Raw genomic sequence first — 11,565 nt, forward strand, 5'->3', positions numbered from 1 at the left:
TTTATTTTGATACTGGTGTAATTAGCGCAACAGTACTTTACAAAATATGAATTGCATACTCATTTAACCAGAAAATATTGTAGTATTGCTTAGCCATGTTCTACTAAGACAAGTAATATATATATATATATATATATATATATATATATATATATATATATATATATTGCAAATGAAAATATGAACAAAATAGCGAGAGAGAAAATTTGTTTGTGTATATGTATGTGTGTGTGTGTGTATGTGTGTGTATATATATATAGTATATAAAACATGATGTGGTATATTTTGTGTAAGGTGTCTTACACATCTTATGTAGACATTACACAGTGAAAATAATGTTCTGGGATTAATTAGTTGCTTTAAAATGTTTAAACTGCAGAGGGTATCAGAGTCTTGACAAAACAAGCATCAATTATCTTTTAATGACCAGGTTCCCAGGTGAACAATATTTCATGTAATTAGTCATTTGCTCTAATTGGACTGGTGAAGGCCTATAAAATACACATACCTGTAGCTGCATGTATGCTGGGCTTTGTAGATTTTGTGGAGTGATTTGAAAACGTGACTATTGGGGGTTTTTGTTATGGGTCAAAGATGGAAAAGGTGAGTTGTTCATTTGATCTGTGTTTGTCAATGACTCTGCAGATGCTTTAGTTTTTTTATTATTATTTGTAGGTTATCCTTGATGGTAGTCTTGCTACTTTGGAAGAATGCTGATGGATTTAAAGGTGAGGTAACCACCACTCTTGTCTTGCAAGTAATCTTGTATATTAGGGTTGTGTATGAGTCTTTTCTGTTTGACTCTATAGGGGTTGCTTATTCCAGTGACCCATGGGATCAGCCTCCTGACACCTTGCCTCTTGCGGTCCAGTCTTCTATGTCAGAGACCCATGTGACTGGGACTTTGCCTGTTGAAGAAGTGGGCTCCACTTTGTTCCCTAACAAACCCTTAAAAAGCAGGTCAAAGTTGAATCTACTCCAGTCTGTTAAAGGTGGTTCTAGTAGCTATCAGTCAATGTCCCATGCCCAGACTGCTCCAAGCAGCTATGCCTCAGCTTCCTTACCTCTGCCCCCAGTTCAAAAGCCTTCAAGTAGTTTGATGTCCTCTGGATCAACCGTCCCAGGTGTTGCTAGTGGATTAAGTTTGGAGACCCAGTATGCTACAGGTGGTTCTGGATCCCTTATTTCTATGCAAGGAGGGAGTAGTAGCTACGCTGCAGAACTTGGCACTTCTGGTCAGTCCACCAGTGATGGTTTGCATGTGTCTAGCTCCCAGGGAACCTCTGTTCATCAATCAGCAGAAGCCCGTTTGCCTGTGTTCTCTCAAAGTATCTCTTACAGCAGTTCATCTGCTCCAGGTGCTGTTTCCACTTCTCAAAGTAGCCCTGTACTACTTCCAGAAAGTTCAGGTCAACCGGTGTCTTGGGGTGAAGGTAGTTACAGTGGTTTGTCTCGAGGTGCTTCTAGTCCATATACCTCAGTCTCAAGTACAAAGCTCAGTTCTTCAACCATTTCTCACCAGTCCTCTGGTGGCCAGAGCTCCCCCAGTTGGTTTAGTTCCAGATCTCAGGATAGTTCTGGTGCACCTTTAGCTTCTGGTTCCTTTCTAGCAAAAGTGACAGGGCTTAGTCCTCGTGAGACATCCAGTCAGCTTCTGCCCTTGGTGGTATCTAGCCACTCTACTAGTGGTCAAAGCTCCCCTAGTTTGCATGTAGTTAGCCCTCAGATCAGTTCTGATTCAAAGTCAACAGGTGCTGCTGCTGCATCTCCATACACTTGGGGCACTATCCCTTACAGTAGCTTGTCTAGCCAGGCTCAAGGCTCTACCACTTCTCAGGGCAGCTCTGGGGCTAAATTGTCAGCAAGTTCTGTCCAATCTATCCCCACACAAGTAGGGAGTGACAGTTACAGTGGCGTGTCCCAGTCTCTCACTGCCTCTAGTCTGTATACTCCAGGATCCTTGTCTAACAAGCTTGATGCTTTACCCCTGCAGGTTTCTAGCCAGTCCACAAATGCTCAAAGTTCACCTATTGTTTCTATGTCAAACACCCAGAGCAGGTCTGGGACGCAGTTAGCAACTTCTAGTCGTTATGTCCCTGTACAAGGAGGTAGCTCAACATTATCTCTCAAGCCTCTGGGCACACTTGGTCGGTATACTCCCATGTCCCCTACCAAATATATAAAAGGTCCCACAAGTAGCAGGACTACCTATGGAGCAGTTTCACAGGTTGGCTCTCTGTCTCAAATGGAAGCTTCTGGTCCACTTCTATCTCAGGGAGGGAACCATTACAGTGGGTTGCTTCCACAGTCACAAGCTGCCTCTGGTCAATATGCTCTTGGCTACTCCAAGCCCATTTCCTCACCCCAGGGCACTTCCAGTCAGTCTGCCAGTGTCTTGAGTTCCCATAAGCAACCTGTCTCTGCCTCCCAGGGCAGCTTTGGGGCTCAGTTTGGGGCCTTGCAGGGAATGAGCAGCTCTTCCAGTGGTTCGATCCAGTCTCAAGGTACCTTAGATTTATATTGCAAGTGTGCATTGCCACCCCTAGATGTAGGCAGTCAGACTACTCCCAGTTCACATAAGCGTCTTGCATCTAGCTATGGCACCCAGTCAGAGTCTATCCCCTTCACCCTGCAAGGAAGTGTTACTTATGATGGATCACCACAGCCTAAAGTTGCTGCAAGTCAGTTTGCACTGGTGTCTCAATCATATCCAAGTGTATCATCCCAAGGTGTTGCCAGTCAGTCTACTACTGTTCGGGATTCTCAGAAGCCGCTTACGTCTACCTACACAGGCAGCTCTGGCACCCAGGCAGGGTCCTCTACTCCCGTCACCCTGCATCATGCTGCTTATGGTGGATCATCTCAGCCTCAACATACTGCTAGCCAGTTTAGCCCTGGGTTGTCATCCTCATATCAAAGTTTATCGTTGTCCTCACCCCTAGGTGTTGCCAGGCAATCTAGTTCATGGAAGCAGTTTACCTCTGCCTCCCATGGCAGCTCTGGCACCCAGGCTGGGTCCTCTTTCACCCTGCAGGGAAGCACTGCCTATGGTGGATCATCTCCCCAAGATGCTAGTCAATCTGTCCCTGGGTCTTCATCCCCATATGCAAGTGTATCATTGCCCTCACCTCAAGGTGTTGCTAGTCAGTCCAACCAAGCATATCAAGGCTATTCTGTGTCCCAAAGCCAGAAGTCCCAAAGATGGCAGCCTTTAGCCGCTCATTGGACACAAGGTATTCAGACATCAGATGCAGCTGCATCACAGGGTAGTTCATCTTCAAGCTCTCCAATGCATGTCTCCTCCCTATCATCTGCAAGAGGCTCATCAAGAGTTTCTAGTCCACTTGTTTCTGCGCTGGGTGGTAGCACCAGTTATGATGGCTCTTTCCGATCTCAAAGCCTCTCTACCAAGTATACCCCTGGGTCCCAGCTCTTGTCCTATGATCCAAGTGTTGCTGGTCAAGGTACATCCAGTGCTTCAGCTTCTGAGATCTCAAGTAGCTACAGTTCCATGAACAATCAGAATGTTCCGGTTCCATCCCGCAGCTCTTCCTCAAGGCGCTTCTACTCTATCAAGGGATAAGAGACTCTGGTAAACTGCCACAAGATGCAAATGTCTTCCAGAGCAAACCCCAATAAATCTTTCAATGAAAATGTTTTTCTTTGTCTTGGTTTTATATTAAAATTTACTATTTAAAGAATGGTGGGAGTCTTCCTAGTTTAGTTGCTGTAAGTGTGAAAGGGTGCCATGAATGGTTAAACTGCTTTCCTGCAAACTTTTGGTTTAATATGCTGAAGGGTTGGAACCATGCCACTTGCTTTCTGATTTCTTTATACTGACCAAGGGTTTTAATGCCCACCTGGGGGGGGGAGTAAACATGTTTTGCATGTTACCTGACCATGGTTTTTTTTTTTGGGGGGGGGGGGCTGCAAAAGCAAACACATGAAAATGGGAATTTATGGAAAAGAGGACACCTGTTGTGTTTTCAGGCTATAAGAAAAACATTGTGTGCAGGTATACTATAGAAGTTATTTATTTCCAAAGTGGCTGATTTACTGATTGTAACTTTTTTTTTTTTTTTTTTTTTTAAAGCTGTATTTTAAATGTGTGGCTTGGGTCAAGTTTAAAAAATGTGATATTGGTGTAGGTTTAATCGTGGTATTAAAATATCAGTGATCTATATAATTTTTTTTTTTTTTTCATTAGTGCAACACTTGAGTTCCGATGCATAAGCCTCTAAGTGCCATCTGAAATTTTCTTCTAAAATTAGCATTTTTCTCAGTCTCCTATGTTCTGTTATTTAAAAAAAGAAAAAAAAATTTTTGAAAATTAAAAAGTGAAATTACTGAACCTACACATAGGAACATGATAAAAATGCTCATTTTATACGAAAATTTCAAACAATACTTTGAGGTTTTGCATCTGAACTCTTCACATATGTAGAAATTTCTGACTTGTAAAAGCAGTAGCACAGTAGCATTTTTATATGATATAGTCTATGTAATAACTAGTGTGTAGGCAGGCCTGGTTGTGATAATAGACTAGTGCAGCAGTGGCATCATCCGGTAGAAAATGTTATTTACGCCACAGTAGATTTAGGACAAAATGACGAGCAGTCACAGGTCTGCATATATCTACTATTATAGAATGGTTATCTTAAGCAGCTCATTCAGTCAGAATGTATGTCTCAACTATCAATTTTCTAATACTTGTTTAACTTTTGAATTTTGTTTTGCCTCATGCTAATGTTATCTTTTGGTTTGCATCTATGGCTCAGAAAAGCAGATTGACTGAGGGTCTGTGGTGGAGGACTACTTAGACAGTAAGGCACATAAATTATGCTCACAAATTGTCATCAGTGGCATTTTTGAATATTGATAATATGTGTACCATTCAATTTCCCCCTGCTTCCGATAGGTTAGCCGATTAATCCTCAGTGTCATATTTATCCTGAGGAAATGATCAGACTGGCCTCTCTGCCATTGATGTCATGAACAGTATTGCAAGAGGACAAAAAATTGCCATTTTCTCTGCGGCCTGTCTACCCAGCAATGAGTTGAGGTTTCAGAGGTATTTTTTTTGTTTGTTTTAATGTTTCATTCATTCTTTTTTCATATTGTATGTTTCAAATGTATGAAGGAAGTTGAATATATAAAAGCATGATTATGTAAAAGGTGTTTCTCCCTGAAGAGATACACATATTGGATATTTTGAATAAAATTATTACATCTCTACATCACTATGTGGAAATATTTGCGCAATGCCGCCCAAATGTTCAAGCAAAGAAAGAAGGCGTGGTTTCAGTAACCGCAGTTAGTTCTAGGCGAAAGCAAAAGCACTTTATTTGGCCTTCCAAAAGTAGATGCATTTAGGAATCTTTAAGATTACTTACAACAGAACAGCAATGCATTTTATGGATGACCGTTTCGTGAACCTAGGAGAGGAGGAAATTCTGACTTTGCTAAGACAATCTGGCGCTTCTAAATCAGCTACTGTAATTATGTTTTGTTATTAGTTTAAGTATTTGCTATTGACTGTTCAAATGCGGAGTTTTGTGCATCGTGTATGTGTGTGTGTGTGTGTGTGTGTGTGTGTGTGTGTGTGTGTGTGTGTGTGTGAGAGAGAGAGACAGGGTCACAGTGGAGTCAGCTGTCTTAACCGTCCGTGGCTTGTGTACTGCAAACACATAGGAGCTTCATCACTGTGTCTGTCACTCAACTCTGTTCCCCTTTCGGGCTTGAACTGATGGTAAAACTAAGGACATTATTAACTGTCTTTACATTTATTTTGAAAGATGAAGCTTGCGATTATGGAAAGGGGTGTTACATTTCCGACAAGTGCTCACAGTGTTCGGTTAATCACAATACACTGGATCAGTTGGCCAATCAGAGCAGACTGCGCTTGTCAGAAGGAGGGACTAGGAAACGACGCGTTTGAGAAAGGCATGGCAATAATGTACAGTATTTGAAAAATAATGTGTTTTTGAACATTAAAGCATGTCAACATATTCTGTTACTCCAAATACACAAAATAATGATCTTTAATATGACCAGACGATGTATTCATATCCAAAACGAGACGATGTGAACATGCAGTGCATGTTTCATTCATACTCGAAGCCAGAGGGCCAGGGTTGCCAGGTTTTCACAACAAAACCCTCCCAATGGCTACTCAAAACTAGCCCAATCGCATTTCAAGGGGGGCTCCCCGTTAAAAATCACGTTCCGGGGGGTAAAATACACATTTTTGGCGGGGTTCCCATTGTAAAAATCACACTCCAGCAGCTAAATATCACGTTATCGGGGTCGCTTTAACCTGCAGCAACAGTGATAAAGTAGCCAAAGCGGCCCATAATAACTTATGACATGCAGGACATTACTAATAAGGCAACCAGCTATGGTTGTAGCTAAAAAAGGGCACCTTCAGGATATTTCCAGGTAATAAATATAATATATGAATAATGCAGTGCTAACTGACATAATATTTATAAGAATATAGAAACTATTCTGCCTTTTTATGTGTCCAAGCCAATCCTAAAATTGTAATTAGTAAAACACAGAAAAAAATAATATAAAATACAAATGATTGGTTATCCTTTAGCAGTGGATTTGATTTCTTAGCCCATTAAAAGACAAGGAAAAATAAAGCCTGTCAATTAGACAAAAATCAAAATTTGTCCTTTTTTTTTACATTTCTGTCCCCCTCATTTCTGAAATGATGGCTACACCCCTATGTGTGCAGTACAGAAAACAGAGCATGAGTCTTCTTGTGCTTGAATGATTTAAAGTCATATTAAAATGCGCACAAAGAAATTTCCAGAATTGGAATAGATTTTGGATTCCCAAGTCATATCACCCTGCAGGTGATTTTGGATTCCCAAGCCATATCACCCTGCAGCCCAAGACTGGTTGCCCACTGAAGCTAAGCAGGGTTGAGCCTGGTCAGTATCTGGATGGGAGAGCTCCTGGGAAAACTAGGTTGCTGTTGGAAGAGGTGTTAGTGAGGCCAGCAGGGGGTGCTCACCCTGTGGTCTGTGTGGGTCGTAACGCCCCAGTATAGTGATGGGGACACTATACTGTCAAAAGCACCGTCCTTCGGATGAGATGTTAAACTGAGGTCCTGACTCTCTGTGGTCATTAAAAACCCATGGCACTTCTCGTAAAGAGTAGGGGTGTAACCCTGGTGTCCTGGCCAAATTGCCCCCCAGGCCTTTGACAATCATGGCCTCCTAATAATCCCCAACCACTTGATTGGCTATATGACTCTCTCTCCTCTCCACCTGTAGCTGGTGTGTAGTGAGCACACTGGCACCATTGTCCTGTGGCTGCCGTCACATCATCCGCCTGTTGATTTTCATTCATAGTAATGGGCTAACTATGAAATATTTTGCAATAAGATATTGCATATTTTATTTATTTATTTATTTAATTTATTTATTGTTTACCTTATTGGAATCAAAATTATGAATTGACAAGAATCGGAATCATAAAAATTCAAATGATGCCCCGCCTTACCCACACCCCACATTATTTTTTACTGGCACCTTTCTATTCACACTTTTTTAAACCCTTTCTTTTCTTTTAAACCTTCATTTACCCTTCTTTTCTTTTGCTCTTCTTAAAAACAACCACATAATCTTATACATAAATGTACTTTTCCAAATTAGTTATAAAACAGTTGCTCCTGGCAACAGGGATAGGTAGTATGTTTGCTTAACATAGCATCAAACTTGACAATTTATGAGACTAATATCATGTTTTGCTTCAAAATCCCTATATAACATCAGTCGTGTTTGAAACAGTTAGCTTCTGTGGTTCCATGTTGCTTCTTATCACAGTGAGACAGAATTTTTTTTATATATATAAAATTTTATACTGTGATACAAGCTATGTCATTTAGCATTGCAATTATGGGTTTATTGTCTTCCACATTTCATCAGTCAAAGCATATAGAGATGCACGTAGTAATATCTGATGCATTTGTCCATAAGGGATTTCACTTGTGAAACAGACAGTACATGCGTGTAAGGATTAGGGTTAACCCTGCTCCATAATGCGCCCATCGTCTCATTTTGGGTAAAAATAGAAAAATTATACTATAGTACTTTGTAACACAGTAACTTGAGTAGTTTTTCAGCAAACTACTTTTTTACTCTTACATGAGTCATATTATTTTTCAGTACTTTTACTTGTACTCAAGTAAATAATTCCTTAAGTAGCAACAATTTTACTTAAGTATAATTTCTTAGTACTCTTTCCACCACTAAGAACCTTCCTCAGTGTTCACATACAATGGAAATTGTTAATTTTTCTATTCAGTTCCTCACATATCAACACGTGTGTATCTAATCAAATCAATGAATCACTGACAGACCATTTACATAGCTGGTAATTTACAGGGAAAATACAGTCAAATAAAAAAAAAATGGCAAAGTCGCCATACAATCTATCATAATATAATTGACCAACATAAGGAAAAATGAAAGGTATACATTATAAAAAATTAAAAAAACTAGATAGATTGCAACATTAATTCAAAGCATTTGGTTGTACAGATGAAAAATCCTAGTTTCAATTTTCAAAAACAGCTCTGTGTTAATCATATGTATATATATATATATAAAAAAATATTTGTGAGAAAAGGTGTCATATTGCGTGTTCAGGCTATGTTCACACATATACATTCAGGAATGCATATGTGTGCAGGTGCGTAGCATTTCTTTATAAAGTGACTACCAACTACTTGCCACTGATAGTAACAACAGAACTATTCATCACAAACTTCTTAGTATTTCACCAAATGTTACAATTTATTTTTTAATTGCAGTATATTAATGTGTGGCTAGGGGTACTTTTACTGGTCAGACAAAAAAAAAAAAAAAAAAATCTGACCAGTAAAAGAAAATAGCATAACAGTAGCTTTTGTATAAAATAATCTGTGATAAATAAAGGCAGGCCTGGTTGTGATAATAGACTATGATTGTGCAGCAGCAGCAATGTGTCATACAGTAGAAAATGTTATTTATACCACACTAGATTTAGGACGAAGTGGTCACAGGTCTGCATATATTATATTATAGACCTTTTCACCTTGGTATATTATATTATATTATATTATATTATATTATATTATATTATATTATATTATATTATATTATATTATATTATAGAATGGTTATGCAGCTCATTCGATCAGAATTTAAGTCTATCCATCAACTGTAAAAAAAAAAAAAAAAAAAAAAAAAAAAAAAATATATATATATATATATATATATATATATATATATATATATATATATATTTAATTAAATTTGTTAATGCTAATGTTATCTTTTGGTTTGTGTCTATTGTATATAAATATATTTAACAAAAGGTAAATGTAGTCTGCGTAGTACATGTAATATTAGGTTTTAATCTTTGGGCTAATTTTCTCAAATTCCAATGTTTTATTTCATTTGCCCACTGCCTTAAACAGTTGTGCATGACTTTGAGGATGCTACCACAGAGTGGCGCTGTGGTCATTAAAATCATAAATTAGTCATGTAAAGACTATCTAATAAAGAATCCGTTTCCCACTGGGCTGCCCTTTGAGACCATTTCTGAGACATTTTAGTGGGCAACAGTGTGGACGTAATTGTATGTATGCTTTCTAGTGTTGATGGGAAAAAATAAAACATTATGAGAATGTTAACGTCTGACTATACTGATAACACTGTACAATAAACAGAGAGAACATGAGACGAATTTAAAGGCGGAATCCTAAATATTGCTGTGTATTTACTAGAAGTTTGACGATTGTGATGTGATTCAGACCTTTTTTCTCTTTTTTATGTAATGCTCTTCTGTCAAAATGTTGCTTTACAGGACACGCAGTGTATGTTTTCCTTTCTGTTTAGATGTGTGTATGAAATTGCTGGCGACCGAAATGTGTGGGTTCAGTGTTTGAGGCCATTTCCTGATAGAAATGGAATATTATGTCCATGTGTTTGTATCTAAAATTACAAAGTCATGGAAATAGTCATGCCATTTGCACAGGAGAGACCAAAGTGAAGGTGTTTGGGCATAATGCACAGTGCCAATTTCAACACAACCCTAACAAAAGGTATCATAAAAAGCACAAAAGTTATGAGATATCAAGCATGTTGCTGGAGGGTGATGCTTTAGGCTTGTTTTGCAGCCGCAGGATCTGGACAGCTACCAGTCTCTGAGTCCACCTTGAACACTGTATACCAAAGTATTCTAGGGACAAATTCGAGGCCATCTGCACTCTTAAAAATGATGCTTAAAAGGCTCTTTACAGCGATGCCATAGAAGAACCATTTTTGAATCCACAAAGAACCATTCAGTGAAAGGTTCTTTAAAGAACTATCTCTTTCTTACCTTTTTATAATCTGAAGAACCTTCTTTCGCCACAAAGAACCGTTTATGAAACAGAAAGGTTCTTCATATGTTAAAGGTTCTTTATGGAACCATTTAGACAAAAATGTTCTTTTATGGCATCGAGGAGTGCCTTTATTTTTAAGAGTGTGTTCAACATCTAAAGCTTGGCTTCGGAGTTTATTTCTTCTGTGGACACAAACTATGGACACAAACTGAGATTTAATTGTTGCTGAATAGTAAAGCAAACATTTTATGAATATTGTGTTAATAAAAATTAGAAGTCATGGTCATTGAATAACCAGGAAAACCACAATCTTACTGTGACGTGCTGAGGGATAGTTCACCCAAAACTTAAAATTATGTCCACTCCCTCTAGGGGTTCCAAACATGTATGAATTTATTTTTTTACTTCACAAAACATTAGCTGATGGACTGGAGTTGAGTGGATTACTTTTGGATTTTGTCATGGTTTTTATCAGCTGTGGAACCTCTGCAACCATTCACTGCTTTAATTGTTTTCGACACAAACATGTCTTGCTCATGCTTGAGACATGCATTTAACCGTAGGGTCAAATTAAAAGTCCAACTTTTGAATGCATCTGTACTTCATCACGCAATTTGTAAACACAAAAATGATTTCTGTATGAACTGCCATAAGACTTTTGGCAATATGCTCAATTCATGTATCACTGTCTGAAAATGCTCAATCTTGTCTGAAAAAAAATAAATAAAAATGAGCGTAATAATCAGCATATAGACTGTTTCCCGCTCTCTGACTAAATGCTCACTTCAGAGCATCTGTCAGGCTCTTCATAGCCAACCAGCAGGCTTTTGTGAATGAGAAATGTTTTTGATGAAAGCTCTTGTACCACTCTTATCTTTTGCAAAGGGACAAATCCTAGCATACAGTGCTCCGCTTGACAGCTCATATCTCTTTTTTGTAATCATCATTAAAATTGTTCGTCCTGCTGCTCCGGTGTGACCTCATTGTCACGTCCCATAGGTCAACATGTGTCTGCCAAACACTAAGGCCACTGTCATGGACGGAGGTGTCAGCGGGCCCTCAGGAGGTGGCAGCACTCTGGTGCCAAAAGCTAGTAATGGATTATTGTCATGACATATCACCTTTTGATTTGTCACATGTTAACAACAAATTGAATGGTGGGTGTAGTAGAAGTCCATGAG

At 38.8% G+C, this 11,565-nt stretch overlaps 1 protein-coding gene across 1 annotated transcript; it reads left to right on the forward strand.

The window, feature by feature from the left end:
* The first annotated feature begins 496 nt into the window (after positions 1–496).
* On the forward strand, positions 497–3,654 carry LOC109080227 (uncharacterized protein PB18E9.04c-like). The gene is made up of 3 exons (XM_019095312.2): positions 497–603; positions 676–728; positions 810–3,654. The coding sequence occupies exons 1-3, from the start codon at positions 584–586 to the stop codon at positions 3,581–3,583; spliced, it is 2,847 nt and encodes a 948-aa protein (XP_018950857.2). The 5' UTR covers positions 497–583; the 3' UTR covers positions 3,584–3,654.
* Positions 3,655–11,565: the final 7,911 nt, after the last annotated feature.

The sequence above is a fragment of the Cyprinus carpio genome, chromosome B10 (genome assembly GCF_018340385.1).
Source record: "Cyprinus carpio isolate SPL01 chromosome B10, ASM1834038v1, whole genome shotgun sequence".
NCBI lineage: Eukaryota > Metazoa > Chordata > Actinopteri > Cypriniformes > Cyprinidae > Cyprinus > Cyprinus carpio.

Coding starts and splice junctions, on each gene's coding strand:
- LOC109080227 (XM_019095312.2), top strand. CDS start 584: ATGGGTCAAAGATGGAAAAG. Junction 604..675: donor ATGGGTCAAAGATGGAAAAG/GTGAGTTGTTCA, acceptor TATTATTTGTAG/GTTATCCTTGATGGTAGTCT. Junction 729..809: donor GAATGCTGATGGATTTAAAG/GTGAGGTAACCA, acceptor TTGACTCTATAG/GGGTTGCTTATTCCAGTGAC.